At 39.1% G+C, this 24,733-nt stretch overlaps 1 protein-coding gene across 27 annotated transcripts in view; it reads right to left on the reverse strand.

Annotated features, from left to right (window-relative positions):
* Positions 1-7,220: 7,220 nt before the first annotated feature.
* The window catches only part of znf740a (zinc finger protein 740a), a 49,894-nt gene continuing 32,381 nt past the window's right edge, over positions 7,221-24,733 (reverse strand). For 15 of the 27 annotated variants that reach the window (XM_079845009.1, XM_079845015.1, XM_079845031.1 and 12 more), the window contains 6 exons: positions 22,284-22,367; positions 18,743-18,826; positions 16,901-16,984; positions 14,282-14,365; positions 12,899-13,017; positions 7,221-10,000 (listed from right to left, as the gene is read on the reverse strand). In XM_079845009.1, the coding sequence (XP_079701135.1) occupies positions 9,836-10,000; positions 12,899-13,017; positions 14,282-14,365; positions 16,901-16,984; positions 18,743-18,826; positions 22,284-22,367 (620 nt within the window). In that variant the 3' untranslated portion in view covers positions 7,221-9,835. The remainder of the gene's footprint in view (positions 10,001-12,898; positions 13,018-14,281; positions 14,366-16,900; positions 16,985-18,742; positions 18,827-22,283; positions 22,368-24,733) is intronic. The other 12 variants (XM_079845016.1, XM_079845007.1, XM_079845019.1 and 9 more) reach the window with 5 other exon arrangements.

The raw sequence follows: 24,733 nt of genomic DNA on the forward strand, positions 1-24,733 counted from the left end.
CTACGTTATGCGCTGGAACGCCAGTCTCTCGTGAACACGCGTACAACAGTTAGCAGATTACAGTGTGTAAAGTTTTAAATTTGGATATTTTACACAAACGCATCGCGTTGCTTCAGAAGGTCTTTATCAACCCCCCGGAGCTGTTTGGAGCAGTTATGATGAATAGATGCACTTTTATGGACTTCAAAACAGAAACAGCCATTCACTGCCATTATAGATTGGAAGAGCCTGGACATTTTTAATATAACTCTGATTATTCGTCTGAAAGAAGAATGTCATAGGATTATTTGAGGGTGAGTAAATCATGGGTTAATTTTCATTTTTGGGTGAACTATCCCTTTAATTTAGATAAAATAAGTTTTGTTGGTGAGGAGTATGATTAGGCTATAAAGCTATCCTGGTCGTATAAGAAGTGATTACATTTTTTAACATCTCAGTAGGAAATTAGTAAAGTAATTCAGAAGCAAATATCTTTTATTTCTCCTTCCACCCAAATGTAAAGACATTTCTACATTTTGTATACATTTTAAATGTATACATTTTAAAATTATTTATCATATTTACCCAGCTAAGGAATTTATAAGATTAAGATTTAATGTGGATTCAAACACTTGTCAGATTTGTAATGAGGATACTGAATCTGTCGAACATTTATTTTTTCAATGTAATATAATCCGTTTTGGAATGAGGAGCTTAATTGGATTTTTTTAAAAATGCATGGCTACTTGGGATATGGTGAAATTTGGAGTAAATTTTGGAGGACAAAAATGTTGACTTTGTTATTAATTAAAAAATAATTTATTCACAAATGTAAAAAAAAAACTGCACACCATTTTAATATCTTTAAAAAGAGCCCCATATAGGCTACTGATGCCTTAAAAATTATGTAAATTTATAAAGCCAAGAATTTAATTGATTTGTTTAACCCCCTATAATGTTTATGTATTTTATAATCTTATTGCTGTTGTTTTAGTTTTTTTAGGTTGCACTATTTAATATAAATTGCTATACCTCTTAGCCTGTTATGTTAATGTTGGAATGCCAAAAAACAAAGAAAGAAAAAAACATGGATATGAGCTGTTACGTGTGCTCAGAGAACTTGCTTAATTTTGGGGGGTTATTTTACATTTAAGGCGTAAAGGTGTAGCCTATTTCCTCACATGTCCAGTTTCTTTAATCAGGTGATTCAAAAGCAAGCATTAAAGTAATTTCACAGGCACAGTTATTGCAGTGAAAGATGACCAAGACAAACCTTTTCTTTATTTGTAATTTCCATTGTGCACAATACAGAATACATTAATACATTATTTCAATTTTGATATCATGGTGACTAATTTGACTCAAGGTTTTACAGAGTTCAAGACCAGTAACAATATATGAAATGTAACTTTACTTTCTTGTAACTGCCCTGCTTTTGTTGTCAATCATTGCTTTTAACTGAGTGATATTTACACTACTTTTCAAAAGTTTGGGGCCAGTAGGTTTTTTCTTTTTTTTCCTTTCTATTTTAAATATAAATGAATGCTTTTATTCAGCAAGCAATGACAGAGTAAACACATTTATGAAAAGATGTATGCTTCAAATATACTGTTCTTTTGAACTTTCTATTCATCAAAGAATCCTGAAAAAAAATCTGTCACTGTTTCCTCAAAAATATTAAGCATTAAAAACTTGTTTTCAACAATAAGCATAAATGTTTCTTGAGCAGCAAATCATCATGATTTATTCACCATACGTCATGCCGGTTACGTTATTTCCGTAAGTTGAATACGGATGGCAGTCTGCCGGAAGCTATAGACATTTTACTTTATAATTTGTTAAATATGGATATTTTTCTTACACAAACGCATTGCTTCGCTTCAGAAGGCCTTTATTAACCCCCCGGAGCCGTATGGGGCACTTTTATAATGGATGGATGCACTGTTTTTGGGATTCAAATTTTGGGCTCCCATTCACTGCCATTATAAAGCTTGGAAGAGCCAGGACATTTATTATATAACTGAGATTGTATTCATCTGAAAGAAGAATGTCATATAACTTGAAGGTGAGTAAATCATGGGGTAATTAAACATTTTGGGTGAACTAACCCTTTAACAATCTTACTGATTCCAAATTTGTGAATGGTATTATTTTTATCCAGTTGCTGCCTTTTCATTCCTTTTGTTTGGCTAAATTTTTCAGTTTTGTCTTTGCTTCTGTGGTCACACTTTATATTTTGTGTCTTTAACTGTACTTACATAAAAAAGTGCTTATTGTTTTGATGTTGTATTGCAAATTACTTGTGTTGCTATTGAGGTGGGATAAGGTTAGGGTACCGAGTAAGGTTAGGACAGGTTTGATGGTATGGGTGTCACAGGTATTTGCAGGCAGGAGGACAAAGACAGGCAGATTCAATTCCAAAGGAAGTTTTAATGTCGAAGATTCTCAGGTAAGTCATAGAGGAAGGTAGCATAACACACTATACACAACGGAGATCAGACAAAGACTAAGGGAAACAGCAGAACTTAAATAGGGAACACAAAAGAGATAATAGACACAGCTGAACAGAACTAACTAACGAGGGTTACCATGGTGACAGATGAGTGGCGGGAAACTTGAACAAAGGAACATGTGATCAGGAAACAGAACGACAGAGGGAGGAACCATGGAGGAGACACGGCCGATGACTTCAGGGGGCCGACTGACGGAGGCAGAGCAGGTGCCAGTGGAGGCCAGGGTGTTGCCGCAGAGCCGAAGATCCGGCGGGGCCAGGGGATGCCCGTGGCTCTGCCGAGCGAGCCGCCGACGGGGATCCAGAAGGCCACGGTGGAGCTGGAGCGACCAAGGCCCAAGATGGAGCTGGAGGGAGTGAGGAGCCCAACAGAGCCAGAGGGATGAAGGGAGGAGGCAAAGCCAGAGGAGTGAAGTCCTGAGGCAAGGGTGGGTTGACGAGCGACCAAGGCGACATCAGGGGGCGAGGGAGAATGGCGTCGCTGGGGGAATGATGGTACGCGGTGGAGCTGAATGAGGTAAGAGCCAGGGCTGCGCCGATGGCTTGACGGGATGAGGTGGAATTCTGGTCGTGGAGGCCGGAGGCGGAAATTATGTATTTGGGGACTGGTAGACCCATGGCGAACAGACCTCTCCTATGGTGGACTGAAGGTGAGCGGAAGGGCTGACAGGAAGTCGCGGAGGTGAGGATAAGGTATAGATGATGGGAAGAGGTGGGAGGCTGGGTGGGAGTCCAGGACGCTCTGGCAGTGCTGGTGTCTTCACTGGACCCTGGACGGGAGACAAAGTCTTCTTTGAACTTTGGACGGCAGACAGAGTCTTCTCTGGATGGCAGAAGAAGTCCTCTCTGGACTCTGGAAAAAGTCCTCTCTGGACTCTGGACTCTGGAAGAAGTCCTCTCTGGACTCTGGACAGCGGAAGAAGTCCTCTCTGGACTCTGGACGGCGGAAGAAGTCCTCTCTGGACACTGGACGGCGGAAGAAGTCCTCTCTGGACACTGGATGGCGGAAGAAGTCCTCTGGACGGTGGAATAAGTCCTCTCTGGACTCTCGTCATGGGGTGGAGCTTTCTCTAGACTTTCGTCATGGGCTGGAGCCTTTACTGGACATTCGTCGTGGGCTGGAGCCTTCTCTGGACTTTTGTCGCGGGCTGAAGCCATCGCTGGCCTCTCGACATGCACAGGAGCCACCGCACGACTGGGACAGGAGACATTGCAGGACACTGGACGGGGATGGGAGATGGTTCTGTCCAAAAATCGATGAGCCAGTGGTCCTCCAACGGGCTCTGGATGGAGACAGGGGACGTCACTGGGCTCTGGATGGAGACAGGGTGTGTCCTGGATTGGGGCGCGACGCTCTCCAGACACTGAATTACAGCTTCTCTCCAGCTCAGTCCCATGGTGTCTGGGAGGTCCACGGGGTGATGGTAATTAGCCCCGATCCAGAATAGAGTCTTTAGTGTCTCGTCCTCGAGAGCACTAGCGATAACCACATCAACAAACCTTAAAATTAAAGAAAAAAGGTTTTGGCTCTCCTGAGCCACTATGATAATTCTTGCCCTATCGTCCATTTTGGGCGGTTCGATCTTCTACCACGGGTATTTGCGGCAGGAGATTTCAAAGGAAGTTTTAGGGGATTTGAACTGTACTTGGCTAGATGTGAACTTTGAATTGGAACAGTACTTGCGCAGCGACTGATGACATTTCACAAATCCACGAGAACACAAGTACAGACAAGAACGCATATTGAGAAACGGCAGATAGGGAACACAAATGAGATAATAGACAAGACACAGCTGAACAGAACTAACTAATGAGGTTTACCATGGTGACAGATGAGTGGGGGGAAACTGGAACAAAGGAACATGTGATCAGGAAACAGAACGACAACACAAACTGACAGGCATGCGACAAATGAAAACACACTGAAAGTCCAAGGACAAAACAGAACATTAGATTAGATTAGATTAGATTCAACTTTATTGTCATTACACAAGTACAGGTACAAGGCAACAAAATGCAGTTTAGGTCTAACCAGAAGTGCAATAGCAGCAAGTGCAGGATATACAATGGTTGCATAAGTGCAGGATATACAATGGATGAATAAGTGCAGGACATGGATATGTACTGAATATATATAGAGAGAGATGGTTGTTACTATAAACAGAATTTACAGGTGAATATGTACAATGTATAAATATACATATGGCTATTACTATAAACAGAATTTACAGGTGAATATGTACAGTGAATAAATATACCGATGGCTATTACTATAAACAATTTTACAGATAGAAGTATACAATGATATGTTAGGCTAAAATGAGGAATATAGCAGTGGATTAAGGTAGTGCAATAAAGTATGGACAGAAGCTATCCGAAAAAAGTGTAAAAGTGCAGTGGAAAGTGATTGCATTTTACAGTTAGAAGTAATATGTAATACGGTGCAAAATGCATATGTTAACAGTTGGTACTGTAAATAACAGTCGGCAGTGCAAATGAGCATAATCCAATTAAGGTAAGGTAGTGCAAGATGCATAAGTAAACAGTTGTTACTGTAATAAACAGTCGGTAGTGCAAATTGACATTCCAGTAGTGCAAATAACAAAGTGAAGGCAGGTGTGAGGTGGGAGAGGAGAGTTAGTATACGAGGGAAGTGGATCAGCGGGGGTTAGAGTTCAGTAAAGAGACTGCTCTGGGGAAAAAACTGTTCTTTAGTCTGCTGGTCCTGGTCCGGTGGATCCTGAAACGCCTGCCGGAGGGCAGGAGAGAAAACAGTCTGTGGGCTGGGTGAGAGGAGTCCTTGAGGATGCTGCGAGCTCGATGCAGACAGCGTTTCCTCTGGATGTGCTCGATGGCAGGTAGTGGAGTCCCTGTGATGCGCTGGGCAGTTTTCACCACCCGCTGCAGTGCCTTTCGCTCCGCAACAGAGCAGCTCCCATACCATACTGCCACACAGTTGCTCAGGATGCTTTCTATTGCGCAGCGATAGAAGTTCACCAGGATAGCCGAGGAGAGCTGATTCTTCCTCAGTGTCCTCAGGAAGAAGAGGCGCTGGTGAGCCTTCTTGACCAGGCTGGAGGTGTTGGTTGTCCACGACATGTCCGCCGAGATGTGGATCCCCAGGAACTTGAAACTGGAGAACATAACGGTGACATCGGGTGGGTTAAGGAAACACTTTATTTTACAGTGTCATTGTTACATATGTTATATGTAGTTACTTACTGCCAGTTAGTAATACCTATAAATTATGCATAATTACATGCAACTGGCCTAAATCAAACACTAATCCTAACCCTAAGTAGCTACATGTAGTTACCTAATATTGCTCACTACTTAAATGTATAATTACATTGTAACAATGACACCTTAAAATAAGAGTGTAACCGGAAAGAGTCAAAAGTATAATCATAGATGTAATTACAGGAATTAATGACAGCTGTAATTACATGCAGGTATTTTTAAATATAAGTACAATGTAAAAACATATGTGCACAATAGCATTTTGTATCAAATGATTTTAAATGTTATTAGTTAAAGGCACTTAAATAAGTAGAATCACTTTTATTGTTCTGACTGCTGTCTTCTAATCCTAACTTTGCTGTTATTAGGCACACGCTGGATCACATACACATAACCTTAACCTTCAAACCACAAGAGAAACACAAGCCAAACTGCAGTGGATGTTTCCACTCCTTTGATCCTGCTGTTTTTCCTTCTTCATGGATGTTTCCTCCAGATCCTCAGCAGCAGTCATTAAGAGGCTCTGCTTCCTGACAGATATATTGCCCTTGCCGTGCCATTGGCCACCAATACGACAGGTGTGATTTAATGCTCGACAGCTATTGGCTGAGCTCTGACAGGGAAATTTATTGGCATACTGTGATTTGCTGTTGGGCCTCTTTGAGATGAATTATGTCATTGGTGCTGATAGGACACAGAAGGTGTGTCAGATTACAGTCATAAAACTAAAGGGAGGGGAACAGAGGTATGACTGTATATATATATATATATATATATAAAACAGAGAGAGAGAGAGAGAGAGAGAGAGAGAGAGAGAGAGAGAGAGAGAGAGAGAGACACGTCACGTCACTCCCTCTGTAGTCCCATTTAAACACTTGGAAAAGTCTTGACAAGACAAGCTTTAGAAAAACCAAGGGGTTTTGCTGATGTATTTTATGTTGTAGGATAAAACATAAAAATATCTTGAGCTTATTGTTCTCAACAGACCTTATTTCAGGCATTAAAAAACCCCCATTGACTTCAAGACAATGGAACTGGAAGTGAACTTACTTAACACATTACATTTAGAGGTGCAGTGTATGTGTAAATTTCAGTGGCATCTAGTGAGCCACAGCTCACCCCTCCCTTTCGAAGCACATAGAGAAGCTACGGTGGCCGACACAGGACAAAAGTGTTGTCGTCGGAGACAGCAGAGAGTGACTAGCGCTCTGTAGAGAAGTTTGTCTGTTTAGGGCTGCTGTAGAAACATGGTGGCGCAAAATTGCGACTTCACTGTAAGGGGACCCGCGGTGTGTGTAGAGAGAAATGGCTCATTCTAAGGTAATAAAAACATAACGGTTCATTATGTAAGGTCTTTATACACCACTGAAAACATAGTTATGTATATAATATTGCATGTCTGTCAATAGACCATCATAAATACTACACACTGCACCTTTAAATTTACAACAAAAGTGAATACTCATTAAGTAAAATATGAAAACCATGTACTTTATGTAGTATTTTATTTATGCATGAAGGAAGCCCCTCTCTTGTCTCCACACAAAAACAATTCACCGGATCACTGAAGTGTCTGAAGTCTATGTAAAGAAACAAATAACAAAACCTGTCCTTTTTTGCATTTAGAAGATTTGGGAAAACACCTTGGGATGAAGAAAAGGAATTCAGTGAAGTGTTTACATCGGAGTCTGCAACATCATGCAAGAAATAAAAAGCAAACTGCTTTGATAAGCCTTACTGATGCAGTCTCTTCTTCCATCCAAACAACTCCCAAAAACCATTTGGAGGTATGACTTCTAATGCTTCTTTCTTTTCAATTTGGACTCATGGACATCCAAATTATGCAACATCGTTCCCAAAGCTTTGGAGAGAGGCTTTATCTAGTAACTACAGGCTAATTATGTGTGTGTGTGTGTGTGTGTGTGTGTGTGCATAAACATACATAGATGTTGAGTGCATAACCCTTTGTCTTATAAGCCCCCTGCATATAACAGATAAAAGATCCTACATATTTTTTTCAACACTGTCCTTTAAAGAGCTACACAAGATTTTTAGCTTCTTTATAAAATGCGTTGCCTTGAGCATCAGTGAATGTTGGTGCCTAATATAATAAAAGGATTATTTGCCGATAAGTTGTGTGAAATACTATATGTACTTAACAGTGTCTAATATGCTACACACAAACACACACACACAGTGTATATGTCTATATAGTTTATCATTTCACACACATCTCTCCAGTGTTTTTAAAAATTATATTAGCATAAAAAAGGTCCTTAAAATACACAAAGTTTGTTGCTATAGAACTAAGAGTTTTAACCAATTCAGTTATATAAACATACATGTAACATTAAAAAGAAAAGGGGGAGGGGTGAATCAGTCGTTATACAGAAAATCTTTTGCAATCTTTTGCAATCTTTTGCCAATACACAGAAGACATTCCTCTGAATATATATCCTGTCTTTAGTTGCCATATAACCAGAAAGCATTGAAATGCCCAAATCCATCCCTTGTTTGTCCATCAGCACACAAAAAAAAAACAGACGAGACTCTCGTCACACAGCAGATATGTTAATGATATGATGAGAAGTTAATAAACTGGCAAATACAATATCATTTGGTACAACAATAACATCCGATCTGTGTCATTTTCCTCTATTAGTGGCCCACATGTGCTGAAGACGCCTCAAAGACTCGCATTTGAGTGAACACCGCTCTCTCTCACACTGGAAACCTGGCCTTTATCCTCCTCAAACTCAGAAATTACAACAAAACAACAACAGCTGTGCTTCAACACCAGGCAATAGCGTCAAAATAAAATGACTTTGGAAAGAAAACAAAAGGCAGCGTGTCTGTCCTCGTGTCAGTATTTCAGTAAAATAATATGTATATAATTATTTCATAACCAAAAAAAAAAGTACAACATAAAATACTAACACATCCTAAGGCCACAAGATCTTATATGTTGCACATATAAATCTGTACATAATATTGTGGGTCTTTTGGACGTTTTCACGTAATGTAGATGTATTAACAGTGTAGTAAATACTTGAGTGAATCTCACAAGAACCATATATCGCTCTAAAATCAGAAAAAAATATATTTCGCATATAGAAAATGAAGCCTATTTTTACGAGCAATATTCCATTTCACCCCTTCAATTCTCGTTGGTTCTGTAATTGTCAATAACGACTTACTGATGAATTAAAACATGAATAAATTCCCATAAAGGCAGTTCAAACTTAAATATAAAGTATAATTAAAATAATATTTTTGCATCAGTGCAACGCAAAAACTGAATGGTCTTTAAAAAGACCTCATTTTCTTTATGCAAAAAATAATGTGATTTCGAGGACCCAATGACCCCACACATGACCTTGAGAGGTTCTGAGAGATAATTAAGCGAGTGATGTCACTTCCTGTGTCATTTCCACCAGCTCACGGCAATGATAGAGAACAAACCAGCTGTTACACACAGTAATATACACATCTTTCATAATACATAGTTACAATATCAGATCAAACATTTATCATTGAGAAAAAGCCTGCGAATGCTTAATGAATTAATATATGGAAGCGCGCAGTGCATTTCCACGGGGTCACGCATGGGTACAGTGTTACAAACAGATCTTGCGATGGTAGTAGGACGTTACCCGAGTCCTCAGGACAGTAGGGCGCTAACCCTGAGCACTTTACAGCAGGCCTATACATCACACATGATGCTGATTTTAACCACACAATGCTGTTGAACTTACATAAAGTGTGTATCAATAGGTGTCAGTCGATAGATGATGGGTTGTACCTTTTCTTTTTTTGGTTAGTCACATGAAATTCCCATGTTAGGTGTGATTTTTGTTCCTCGCATCTTAAAAGTACCATGAAACCCCTTCTAACCCCATATTATATTACCAAAAAGTATAAAACAACCTTCGATGATCAAAAGAGAGCCTTGTGTGTTTCTCCATGAAGAAACAAAAAGACGGGAATTTTCCTGGTCCTCTCTGTAGCGCATCTCTCTGTCAGCAGGTGGGCCGCAGTGCCGGTGGCGTTGAGAGGGAGGTCTGGGTGTGCCGTCTTCTCAGGGCTTGTTTGGAGAGCGTAGTGTCAGACGGCGAGCCGGCCCGGGGCAGGATGTAGGGGACTCCATGTGGACGGAGGGGCGGGGGGAGGCTCCTGGGCGAAAGAGCACGGCTGGGCCTCGACTTTTGCTACTCCGCGACCCTGACACAACCGCCGATGTCTCAACAGTCTGTCCGTCCGTGAGAAGTTCTTAAGGTGGAAAAACACAGAAGTTTGACTTTGTTATATTGGTTCACCTTAGGGGTTGAAACTTCAAAATAATTGAGGCAATCAGTAGTTGCAAGTTTAAAGTTTACGTAAGCAGAACTTATTCTTATTAGAAGGGGTCATGAGATAGCCTGACAAGCCAGACCCACATCAAGATGTTGGGTCTGGGAACTCACCATTGGCAGGGCTCAATCCGAGGGGCGGGATAAACGGTTGTCTTTCAAATTCCCTCTGCACGCAATAGGATAGCGCTACAACCAACCAGAGCAACTAAGAAGGTGAAGCGGAGCTAGTTGATAGATTAAACTTTCGCCGTATCCGGTCGGCAAAACTCTGAACACATTTCTCACTTTCTTAAGAATGACTTCAGTGCCGTTCTTTGTTCTTTTCTCAGAGAAAAGCTTAACTCCAAGTCTTCCAAAGTCGCGGCCAAAGCTGATTCGAAAGACCGCTGTTTGCCAGCTTATTTGTTTACGAGTAGCACGCGGAACCGCCGCAAATCTGCTGTCATTATGTTAAGCCCGCCCACCGACTCTATACACGATGTGATTGGCCTGACCAGAATTTTTTTTTTCCAGCTCGCAAGCCAACGGAGAGTTGCTAGACTACCCTGGCCGCAAATTATATTGCTGCCGCTAGGGTGCGTCTAGATTTCTAGGCTAGTCATATGATGGTTCTAAAAAGAACATTATTTTGTGTATTTGGCTTAATGCAATGTGTTTACGTGGTTTTAGGTAAAAAAATTAAAAAAGTCATTATTTTACACATACTGTACATTATTGTTGCTCCTCTATGCCCCTCCTTTCTGAAACGCGTCGATTTTTACAAAGCTCATTGTTCTGAAAAGCGCGGTGTGCTCTGATTGGCCAACGATCCAGTGCATTGTGATTGGCCCGAATACCTTAAGCGTGTGACTGAAATGTCATAACCTTTACCATATTTGGAACATCAGCTCGCTGACAGATGATAATGTCGTCCTATCGTATCAGTTTGAGCCCGAATCCATCCATCCGGATGATGCAGATGACCAAACTGATCGATCGCCGTTGCCAGTTCGACTGGACCAGAAAGTATCAGATTGGTAAGTTTGCATTGGTTATCGTAGAAACGACAAAGACGTAGAAACGGTCTGTGCTCTCCCAGGTGCTAGAAACAGTCCTCCGAAAAATGCGCAGTACGCAGTCGAATATTTGTGTTGTACTGTTCTGGAACAGTGTTGTAACTAAAGCTTAGCCCCTGGTTTGTAATTGTGCCCTCTTTTGGAAGGCCAAACAAAGTAGTTTGGCTTTCACATGAAAAACACTGTCTCCACGACATGGTGGTGCTGGCGGCAACAATACTACAGCGCATAAAAGTTGCGCCTTCTTTCTTTGCGTATACATTTGGGCGGTGTTAAGAAACTCTGCCCCCACAGACTGACGTAGTGATGTGGGGGTGTGTTTAAACAAAGCGTTTTAGGAACGTGTGGCTGAGCCTTAACTTTTACAAAGAATATCTCTTTGGGTTTGAGACTTTGAGCTTTGTAACTCTGCAGATCTTATACACGCACAAACAACTACATAACACACTAAAGAGAAAGGAAAACAAGAAATCACATGACCCCTTTAAAAAAAACTACAAATTAAACATTATAGATATGCTTATAAATCAAGAATAAAGCATTTATAGCTGTATTTATAAACTGCTTATTAATGTCTATTAATGCTTTATAAATGATGAATTAACTGTTTACTAATGCTAAAATTATTCATAGCATGCAGTTATTAAATGGTGTATAAATTAAATCAAGGCATAAAATCCAAGTCGAACAATTAATAATGCGTGCACTGACATTGCAGTTATGAGCTGCGGATGGATAATGTCCAGTTCTACTGTCATTTTCCCTGACAATGTGTGTGTGTGTGTGTGTGTGTGTGTGTGTGTGTGTGTGTGTGTGTGTGTGTGTGTGTGTGTGTGTGTGGTAAGTAGCCTTGATTTAAAATGTATACACCTTAGTAACAATAACTTCCTAACTTTTAGTAATCTTCAATTTAGGGGGTTGGGGGAGGGCTAATGCCATTTTATGTATTCTGACTTAGTTACACTGTTAAAGAGTTGATTCTCATGCTAAACATGGGCACAATTTCACAAAACGATTTGGACATATGACGGACATATTCATTGCCAAATACACTCCTTTAGGATTCAAACAAGTAAAAAAAATTTAGAGTATGGCCATGTATAATGTCATAAAGGGTGGAAATTCCTTATATGGGCACTTATCCCGGATGAGCGTGTGCACACACACAAACGCACACACACCCAGAGCGAGAGCAAGATCGCGCCCATCAACGAGCTTCATTCGGGTTACAGAAGCTGTCGGCAGCGCTGGCATTTCTGGTTGTGAGGGAAAGATATCCTTGTTCAGCTTCCCAAATAACCCAGCGTTAAGGGAACAGTGGATGCAGTTTGTGTTTCCGGAGTTCTGCAAGTGTGTGTGTTTGTTCCCGGCCTGGAGTGTAAACCGCAGGCGGTGATCGAAATTGCATCAAATGTGTGTTTTGTTGGCAAATAAGTGCATATAATGTCAACAACACGAACGTATAGTGAATCGAAAGTTATCCAGGGATCATGCCATGATGTATTTTGTGTGTGTGTGTGTGTGTGCTCGTGACTCTTTAGCGCCGCCCACTGTTTTCAGCAAGAATCAGTACAGCGTATCTGTCTTTTATAAATATGATAAAACTAAAGACTCTTGGGAGATATGAAGGATGCAATACTACTCTATAGATAATTAATATGAGACTGGCAGAAACTGTGTGTGTCATGCACCCTTTAACTACAGGATCAACAATAGGTGGTCTTGCCTTAGTAAAGCCATGTTATAAAGCGTGTTCTTACCTGCTGGCAGCGCTCACACTGGTAAGGCTTTTCACCACTGTGTACACGCTTGTGTCTCTCCAGATGGTACCTCTGAATGAACCGCATGTCACACATGTCACATGCAAACGGCTTCTCTCCTATCAGGGAAAACAGTCTTTATTAAAGCTCTCCAACACATTAATTCTCACAGCATGCCACAACAAAGATTCTGAAACACAGAGACTGTGAAACTTTGAAACCATGAAACCTTAAATACAGAGTATATTCTTGCTTAGAAATAAAGTAGATGACTTCATACAAACTCGAGTTTGTAGAGTGTGTTTAATATGGAATGAAAACAGCTTGTTTGTAAAGTGGCACACTGGGGTTTTGGTTTTAAAGATCAGAAACCTGCTTTGAGACTTGAGGTTATATTCTTTCAACTTGGAGAATTAACACGATTGAGCATTAAAATGGTTCAAAAGAAACAGCTAGCATCATTTTATCTTATCGATTTTGCAACCCTTAAGTTCCCGCAAATAAACTTCGCCCAAAAATGAAAATTCTGTCATAATCACCCTCATGTCGTTCCAAACCCGCAAGACGCTCATCTTTTATTCATCATACAATTTTTTTTTTTAATCTGAGAGTTTTTTGTCCCTTCATTGACAGCTACTACCACTTTCTACCACGCGAGTAGTTTAGAGTAAACTGAGTTTAAGTAAATTGACCACTTTATTTACAAAATATTAATCTCCAACACACGTTCACGAGAGCACCATGACATATGCGTGTTATGTTGATGCAACAGCAGTCAATGCGTTGTTGCAGATTAATATTTTGTAGATAAAGTGGTACATTTTGTCTTTTTGTGCAAACAAAGCACTCACGTCGCTTCATACCATTGAGGTCAAACCACTGGAGTCACATAGATTACTTTAATGATATCTTTACTAACGTGGGTCTTGAGAGTGGTAGTTGCGTATCTGTCAATGAAATGAAAGTCTTACGGGTTTGGAACGACATGAGGGTGAGGAATTAATGAAAGAATTTTCATTTTTGGGTGAACCTTTAATACAGACAAAGACAAACAACCCCCGGAGAAACATGAGGCAGGAGCAACTACATGGATATTGCAAAACCTGAAGTCATTCATTAAGTCTCAAATGACTCGCAAAACTTGGCCCCAAGAGCAGGTAAAAACGTTTTTAAATGTCTTGATGTTGATGCAAATCTTATAGGATGCAGGATATGGCTACTTAATATTTCAAAAGTAATAGAGTTGCTATTCAAACTATGTCAATTTGAACAAGTCATTGTTATCTCATTGTTTCCCCCCCCTAAACATCCCAACCACACAATATAGACAAACTCCAATCCAGGAACACTTAGTAAATTGGGGTACAAAGAATAGACACATACCAGTATGAGTCAGGCTGTGTCTTTCCAAGTGGTAACGTTGGAAAAACCGCATGTCGCACATCGAACAAGCATATGGCTTCACCCCTAAATGCAGAGTCAGTTTTTAGTGAATGTCTTTACAAAACATTCAAAGCAGCAAACCATTTTAAAGCCGTTTAAAAATGTAGAACATTTATTTTTCTAAATTATTCTGCATGCTGACATTAACTGTGTCCCAATTCAGAGGCTGCATCCTTCGAAAGCGCAAAGCGTCACAGCGGCGCAACGAAGGCTGCCCTATTTCGAAGGGGTCCTTCATTTTCCTGGTCCACGAAGGATAGAATGAATGGATCCTTCGCAACCTCGCCAATCCCAAGATTCATTGCACGCCAGTGACGACTGGATTTTTTTGGAGAGAAAACGCCAGATTACATTTTTAAATGGAAGTATTGGATTTCAATTTACTCAAATATCTAACGGTAGAAATGTACAAAAACAAACAAACTTTAAAGCGTTTCAAATGTTAACATATCTTACTAAAGGCCAATTCACGCCGCACCGACAGACGGCAACAGACACTTGGGCCCTGTTTACACCACACCTGGGATTAAAGGTCCTATGACATGCTGCTTTTATATAGGCCTTAGTGGTCCCCTAATACTGTATCTTAAGTCTCTTTCCCGAAATTCAGCCTTGGTGCAGAATCCCAGCCACTACGAGCCAGTCCCGCAATGAGCTTTCCTTAGGACGTGCCATTTCTGTGTCTGTAGCTTTAAGTGCTAATGAGGAGGAGAAAGGTGGAGGGTGGGGGTGTGTCCTAGACCAGCTTGCGGCCACGGTACCATGCGCTAATGTTTACAGTGGATGTATCGCAATGGCTCCTAGACACGCAGTTGTTCATGCTTTCCAGTTTGACCCAGAATCTGATCCGGATGGAGAAGCACCTGAAGAAGTTGCCACTCAGGGGCTACAGCAGGACGTCTCCGAATGGTAAGTTTAAAATATTGTCGGGATACAGTACTTTAGTTGGTTTGTTTATGTATGCCGTTACAGTTATTATCAAGTAGCTAGCCTATCTTGTTGGCTTTTCATGTTGCAGATTCCAGATTGGCCCATCTGAGCTTTCCTTTTCTCAAAGGCGGACACCTATCACCATTTCTAGCCACTGGGGGGGACCATAGGCAGGCTAGGGGAACTCATATTATTGTTCACCTCATAAAGTGACATTTTTATGCAATGAGACCTTTAAGATGCATTTTGGTCGATGGGATCACAAGTGGACGACGCTAAATACAGGTGTAAACTGGGCCTAAAACGTTTTGAGCTTGTCCACTTTCAACCAATTCCAGAGGTAGTCGAAAACACATTACTTTTGTAGTGTAAACGCTCAAGTGGTCAAATGTGTCACAAAAGATCGTCTACTCTCCACCTACTGACCTAACGCGTAAACATTATGGGAAGCGCACTAGCCAGACGGGATTTAAAACTTTGTCGGCTGGAGACACAAGTTCGTTTTAAAGACAAAAAAAACGTACCAAACACAATGTTCTCTCACCATTCCTGATTTCAGACACACACTCACAGCGTCTTGCGGCTGTCAGAGCAGACACTTAAGCTGCTGCTCTCCGTATGTTTTTCATAATCTCTGGAAACGTTCATATGTAAACTGCACGATCTTATGTTGTCTATTAGATCGAAAGATCTAAAAAACACATAGGCCTACATTTACCTGCCCATAGACCACCCCCTCGAAGAAATCAGGACAGAAGTGGTTGAAAGTGGACAAAAGAGATGGATTAAAACACCAGGTGTAAACGGGCATGTGTCTCCCTCGTCCACTTGAAAGCCGATCGACCAAAGCGGATCTTAATACCAGGTGTAAACAGAGCCTTGTTCTGGTTTTGTCAGATCATTGTGTTACACCTGTTGCTGTCCGTTGGCGCTTGTTTTCGCCAATTGAACATGCTGAATTGGCATCAGAATATCTGAGAAGTGACATGCTGCAATCTGGTGACTGTCGCCACAGTGTGAATTGGCCTTAAGATGCGATCTCAAAGTTTATATACTCTTTATTATGTACAAAGGTGAACATGTTGTGAACCCCGCTTTATTTTCAGACCGTTCTGCTTCACACACTTCGAAGGATGCAGCCTCTGAATGGCGACAGCTATTACGTCCATTTTACTCATTACAGTTCGCACTTGGATAGTTTTTAAAAATGGAAAGAAGTCTTTCCAAACAATATAGTCAAATTATGTTTCTGGGACTAAATCAGTTCATGAGGGACGATGATCTTAAAATCAAACGATGTTCACGATAAAGCTTCAGCTGTACTGAACCCTGACCACCTCAATCTCAAAAAATAAATAAATTGGGGCAGCTAAAGTACATTAATCTAAATTCAAAATCAATTTAAGCATTTATTCAGCTCATAGTAATTGTGATACTTGTTCTCAATATCATAGTGTGACGTAAAAGATAAACTAGTACCTTCATGGAGCACTATTCGTTAAATTATTAAATGTTGACGACTGATTTTAAAAGCTGAAAATGGTTGCCGCTCAAACTGAATTGAAAGTAATTTAGCATGCACAAAACTAACTTTAAGTACACAAAGACAGGGTTTGAGATGACACATACCCGTGTGAGTGAGGCTGTGTCTCTGCAGGTGGTAACGCTGAAAAAACCGCATGTCGCACATCGAGCAAGCATACGGCTTCACCCCTGAATGCACAGAGCACCAACAGTTCAGGCATGCCTTTCTATTAATATAGCATTTTTGGGTTAAAAATAATACTGCTCATAGCAAGTGCATTTGCAGAACTTCAGCAGGTGCATTAATTAGATGTATTAATCGTGTATTACATTTACTCAATATTTAGCATAAATTGTGTGTGCCACAAAGTATTAGTTGTTAACCACGCCTGTTGATAATCACCTCCTCTGTAACATTTCAAGTAAAACAGATATGCTTTATGACGTCTACATTGTTTGGCAATACTTTAGTTTGGGGTTCAATTTTCACTATTAACTAGTTGCTTATTTTCTTGCATATTGACTGTTTATTAGTACTTCAAAAGCACATATGAATGCCTTTTTCTGCATGAACATAATCCTACCAAATACCTACATTTACTAACTATTAATAATCAGCAAATTAGGGGTTTATTGAGGCAAAAAGAAATCATAGTTAATAGTGAATATACTGCCGTTCAAAAGTTTTTGATCTGTAAGATTTTTTGTTTTTAGAAGTCTTTTATGCTCATCATTTATTTGATTAAACATACTGTAAAAACAGTAATATTGTGAAATATTATTAAAATGTAAAATAACAGTTTTTTTATTTGACTATATTTTAAAATGTAATTCATTACTGTGATCAGAGCTGAATTTTCAACATCATTACTCCAGGCTTCAGTGTCACATGATCCTTCAGAAATCAGTCTAATATGATGATTTGATGAGCAACAAACATTTTTGATTATTATCAATGTTGAAAATTTCAGGATTCTTTAATGATGGACTGCATTTATATTGCGCTTTCAACAGACCCATGGCCATCCAAAGCGCTTTACATATTGCCTCACATTCACCCATTCATACACCGACAGCCGTGTCAGCCATGCAAGGCGCCATCCAGCTTGTCGGGAGCAGCTGGGGTTAGGTGTCTTGCTCATGGACACCTCGACACTTGGTCAGGTGGAACCGGGGATTGAACCACCAAACTTCCAGCTTGTAGACAACCTACATGAACCACTGAGCCACTGCCGCCTATAAAGTTCAAAAGAACAGCATTGATCTGAAATATGATCCAGTGCCACTTTTGATCAATTTAATGCGTCCTTGCTGAATAAATGCATTATAAGTTATTTCCAAAAATAAAAAATAAATCTTATTGACCCAAAACTTTTGAACGGTTGTACAATGTTGCAAAAGCTTTCTATTTCAGATAAATAATGTTCTTTTGAACTTTATATTCATCAAAGAATCCTAAAAAAACGATAATAATCATTAATGTTTGTTGAGCATCAAATCCTCATATTAGAATGATTTCTGAAGGATCATGTGACACTGAAGACTGGAGTAATGATGCTGAAAATGTACAGGAATAAATTACACTTTACTATATATTCACATAGAAAACAGTTATTTTAATATTTCACAATTTTACAGTTTTTTTTAATTATTTTTTTTTATAAAAAAAATGCAGCCTTCTAAGACATTTCTTCTAAAACCATGAAAAAAATCTTACCGATCAAAAACCTTATGTGCTTGCCAATCTAAAGTGTCAGTCATGAAAAAAGAGGTGGCATTATTATCAGCGTGGACTGTTTTTTTTAAGCCTGCTGAATATATTTTAAGCAATTAGGAAAATACAAACTCGAGTTTGTTGTAGTTTTAACAGATTGTGTCTCTCTCTGTAACATACTGAGAGCTTTGAGAGGCAATTCATAAAAATACATAATCAGAGATTTCACCTACCCGTATGGGTGAGGCTGTGTCTCTGTAGATGGTAACGTTGGAAAAAACGCATGTCGCACATGGTGCAAGCATAAGGCTTCACCCCTGAATGCACAAAGTAGCAGTGTATTAACCTTACCGCCACATGTTAACTGAAACCAAGCACTCATGGGAACTGCTCAACATATACAACAATGTAAAGAAAAACAAACATTTTTACTAGAGTCTCATCAGCCAAATAGTGTGAGTTATGCACAGAATGATAAGAGCAGCTCACAAATTGAACATGAAGTACACAGCAGTGCTGCCACCTCAAATCTCAAATTTTTTTGCTCCGGCTAAAAACTCTGGGTTAAAGTGTCAACTATGAGCTTATAGTGTAAGGGTTTATGCAGGTTTTATGAAGGAAAATTTCAATTTCCAAAGCATCTCCATTACTTTTAAATAATTTGACAAAAAATAGCTTCGTTTGAGATAATAAATCTTGTGATTTTATGATTAAAACAAGAACAAATGTCTCCCAATGGGTTCATAAAAATCAACTTAATTCAAAAGTTAGTAATGGTCATACCCAATAACAGATATTGTTCTTATTTTAAGCACAAACTCACTTAATTTTGTTAAATTTCTCCGAAAAAATATATATTTTTTGTCATTAAATTAATCTTGATTTAAGGATGGTTTGAATTTGTAATGGTTGGTTTTTTTGCAGTGCATGCAATTTAATTTTCTAGTTAAATGTAGGGCTCTTTGAAATCTGTATTAATGGTTAAATTAAATTTGACTGGCTTTCGTTCATCTTCAGAACACAAATGAAGATATTTTTTATGAAATCTGAGAGATATATGTCCCTCCATTGACAGTCTAAGCAACTTCCACTGTTGCTTCAGAAAGTTCATAAAGAGATCGTAAAACGTATACGCATTTCAAATTTCCTGAAGAGACTTGATGGCTTTATATGATCAATGAAAGTCTTACGGGTTTGGATCGACATTAGGGTGAGTAAATGATCACAGAATGTTCATTTTTGGGTGAATTGTCCCTTTAAAGTGTTCAGATTTATTCATCCAAAACTTATTATTATTCATTATATTACTCATTACTCATTATACAGTAAATAAAATTTTTATGAATGGATTCTGCAATTTCGTAAACGTTTTCGGCATCGCAGAAATCATACGGCCCTAATTTAATGCCATGATATTGAATTTAAGACTTTATGATCCAATTTAAGACATTTTTAAGGCCTTAAATTGGGGAAGGTCAAATTAAGAGTTTTAAAGACTTTAAGACCTGCGGAAACCCAGCCACTGGTTTCCGGCAATGGCCATACGCGTTCACGGGAGAGTCGAGTTCAGGCGGAAGAGTGACCTCTGACCCGACTTATGACGTAGCTCCTATTCTCTTATATTGAATTCCATTTTTCTTTAAAAATGGTAATTTTAGACTACTAATTAGTAACCAGCGTTTTGTTTGGCTCCATCCTCTGGTATGTTTTATCTATATGGTGGTTCGTCAATTCTCACCCAAGCTTACGCTGCATCATACGTCATGCCTCAGGTCAGAGGTCACTCTTCCACCTAGGGCTGGGCGATATGGCAAAACATGAAATCTTGATATTTTTTTTCAGAACGATTGACTGATTCAAAAAATTTAACTAGTAGGGCTGTAACCATACACTCATATCACGATTCGATACCTATTACAATACTGAACTCACGATACGATATTATTGCGATACTCCAAGACATATGGTAAAAGGTTAACAAAAAGGTGTACAGTTAATTAAAATGCTAGTTTTGGTATTACATTACGGGTGGAAATGAATAGGCTTGGACTTGGTGCTGGTAACCCAATGCACAGGACAATGGCGACAAATTCTCTCACACAGTAATTTTCATTTTGGGTGAACTATACACAATACTGATTGTCGCTATCTACGATACATATTGTTGAAGTTTTGTATTGCAATATATTGTGACACGATATAGTTACACCCCAATTAACTAGTCAACTTAAAATGTAACTACAATATGACTCGGGTAACATTCTCTTTAGTAACCATCAGGTTGTGTTTGGCTGAAAGAAGAAAGTCATATACACCTAGGATGGCTTGAGGGGGGAGTAAATTATGGGATAATTTTCATTTTTGGGGGAACTATCCCTTTAAACTTATTTTTGTGCATTGACAGTAAAATAGAGAAAAAACAGAAGAGAAAAAAAGTAAATGTGACCGAAGCTTTCATGCCCTAAACATCTATCTTGGTGTTTTACAGGAGCAGTAAATAGGCGTATGTGAATATGGACTTGAAACAAGTAATTTTACATATCAATATTAATATAATTATTGTTACTGAAAACATGCATTGTAATTGCATAGTAAATATTAATTTAATTATAAATACAATATGAAAATGTATATATCTGTAGTGTCGAGCATAGAGTGCACTTTAACCCAAGAGCACATTAGTTTAATATTAAAGGAACACTCCACTTTTTTTGAAAATAGGCTCATTTTACAAGTCCCCTAGAGTTAAATAGTTGAGTTTTACCGTTTTTGAATCCATTCAGCCGATCTTTGTATCTGGTGGTAGCACTTTTAGCATAAATCATTGATTCTGATCAGTCCATTAGCATCTCATTCAAAAAATGACCAAAGACACTTTCAATATTTTTCCTATTTAAAACTTGACTCTTCTACAGTTACATCGTGTGCTAAGACCAACTGAAAAGAAAAGTTGCGATTTTCTACACCTATATGGCTAGGAACTACTTTCTCATTCCTGCGTAACAGTCGCGGATCTTCGCGGCCGTACCATGGCTGCAGCAGCGCAATGATATTACAGCGCCTTAAAGTAGCCCCCAGCTAGGTAACTTTCAATGTGACCGGCACTAAGTTTGTGTAGTTGCAGAGAAAGTTTCAGGCTTGCAGCCGACCAATTGTGTTGTGGATTTACCTGTATGATTAGCCATGGTTCTGTGTGTTGTAAAGGGCTGTGATAGTAAGTCGAAGGTGTATACTACCACCATGTTTCAAAGAATACCAACGAATCAATGCGCCGCTGCAGCCATGGTATGGCCGCGAATATCCGCGACTATTACGCAGGAATGGGAAAGTAGTTCCTAGCCATATAGGTGTAGAAAATCGCAACTTTTCATTTTCAGTTGGTCTTAGCACACGATGTAACTGTAGAAGAGTCAAGTTTTAAATAGGAAAAATATTGAAAGTGTCTTTGGTCATTTTTTGAATGAGATGCTAATGGACTGATCAGAATCAATGATGTATGCTAAGCTATGCTAAAAGTGCTACCACCAGATACAAAGATCGGCTGAATGGATTCAAAAACGGTAAAACTCAACTATTTAACTCTAGGGGACTTGTAAAATGAGCCTATTTTGTGGAGTGTTCCTTTAATAAATAAATAAATAAATACAATTTTATAATTTGTCGGCGCTCCATTTCTTTTCCTTTCTGAAACTAATAATGAAATTGCAATTTTCTGTTACACAATGGCAATAGCTCATATATCATCTAAGGGGGGTAAGACAGAAAGACACATACCCGTGTGAGTGAGGCTGTGTCTCTGCAGATGGTAACGGTGGAAAAAACGCATGTCACACATGGAACAAGCATACGGCTTCACCCCTAAATGACCAAAGCAAAATATTAACCAAACGCATCAACTAAACATCATCTAACAAAATTCCATCTAAGAATCAAAGATAACAGCCTAATGTTACATTCTGTCCCAGTTATGTTAGTACAACATCATGATTATTTTTTAGCAAGAGTGTCACAAAGAGTCCAATTATACATTAAAGGCACAGTATGTAAGTTTCGCCGCTAGAGGTCGCTTATTCAAAACAAAGGCGGAGCTTGATGACGTGCGTGGAATCATGGGAGTTGTAGTCTTGACTCCACCTCCACAGCCAATGAAAAGGAATCTGACGGACTCAGGCAGAAATCATGTTCATGAATGAGTGAATGTATTAAAGCAGGGGTGTCCAAACTTTTTCAAAAGGGGGCAAGATTCGATGTTGTGGACACACCTGGGGGCCGGTTCCATTTCTATTATATATATTTATTATTTTATTATTGCTGTCAATCAATAAAAAAAAAATTGAGGCAACTTTAATTGCCTTTTTGGTAACTTCATGACTTAATTTATGACATAACTGGCATTGCATGCTCGGGGATTCTTTTGTGCTATAATATGAAATGATATAGGCTACAGCGCACATTTTTGTGTGCAATTAAACACATAACGTTACACGTTTGGTGACGGTGAGCTGCGTTTTTGTAGCGCATGCTCTTCAATTTAAATATTGTTTCTATATCTAGAATGGCTTTATTGTATTTAGTCTATACTAACACTTTTAATATAAATACAAATGCACAAAACTGCAAATATATGACCAAAAATAGTCTGTAATTTGGCCTTTACCCATTTAATACAACGTGTACAATAAAAATGAAATAAAATTAGATACATTTCTGACAAAATACCACAGTTACAGATGGTGTTAACACAGTAAATCTATGATGGTGAATTGTTGGTTGAAAAATATTCTGGATCGGCTCAGTGTTTCTCCTGATTTGCACGTTAGTGTTGTTGATTTAAGTCAGCGCTGTTTCAACTGGCTAAATTAAATAACAGATTTGCAGCTTGTACCGGAGACCTCTACGCCGAACTCACACACTTCTCACTGGCTGTTTAGTGGTGGTGGGGTCGAGACGTCGTGAGTCGCGCAGTGCGCACAAGTAGCACTGTTTGGTTACGCTTTTGCCGTGTTAATGTTTCCCTAGCCTAAAATCTATTACTGCCACCTTGTATCGACATTGTGAAACTGCACGATTTGTAAATTATGAGTGGCGGGCCACATATAATATATTTTAAAAGACAAGCTGTAGGCCGTTTGAAATTCATCCCGGGCCTGACTTTGGAAAAAACTAGTTTTATTAACGTTATGGTGGTATGAAGCAGGACGCGCAAGAGCCCTTGGGCACGAATGCTAATAAGTGAGACCTGCGCAAAACACTGTTTTTATTCTGCTTATGCTGCAGTCACCGCTTCCTCTCTTTACACTGTATATGTGGGCTAACACAGCACTGTTTAACATGGTTAAAACAATCATACTAAATAAATCTTTCAACTTTCAAAAGAGTGTTGAAAGTTATGTTATAACGTTCCTCTGTGAATTCAAATCTAGATCGACATTAGAATATCATATTAATAAAAACAGGATGAGTAAATGACATACAATTAATTTGAATATATATTGTTTAATGGAGAAAGCTCTCTCTGATAATGCTATGTTAGCCACTTGATAAAATAGTCTCTGAGATGCGGGTCAAACGTTACTTGGGGTGAATCAAACAATAAGACTAACTGTGTTGCGTTGTATAACAATGATTCGTTTTCTGTTGATAAATGTATCCAAACAGTTGCTCGGCTATCTAATAAAACACATCATATAATAAAGCGCCTTTGGGGTTTCCATGGTTTCTACGGATATGGCGTCATTGACAGACCACACACGGACACGTTCATGTCCTGATTAAAATACAGTCAAACCAAAAATGATTCAGACACCAGATATAATTTTTTACTAGTGGGTGCAGGATACTATAGTTAATTTATGTAAGTAAGGATTAGCAAAATAAAGTAAATTGTGACATACACCCAAAAATTCTTTACTACCAGTAAAAATGATAACAATTTGGGACCAAAATGATTCAGACACTTTGACCTGATCATGTTTTGCTGAAGCGTTTTTTCTTTAATAGCTAATGCAACCTTTTACACCACAGACTGAACTAAATGAAGCATTGCTTGGTCATTGGTTGACCTAAATTGGTATTATCTAATTGTGTGCTTGAATTTAACAGCTGACTGGTTGATTGTAAGTAATCCATTACATACATTTCCATCAAAGTTATGACATTATCAAGATGAATTTGTTCTGACACAGAGCTCGGAGCTCATCATATTTTATTACCATTTTCTAAAC

This window comes from Gobio gobio (genome assembly GCF_949357685.1).
Source record: "Gobio gobio genome assembly, chromosome: 19".
Lineage (NCBI taxonomy): Eukaryota > Metazoa > Chordata > Actinopteri > Cypriniformes > Gobionidae > Gobio > Gobio gobio.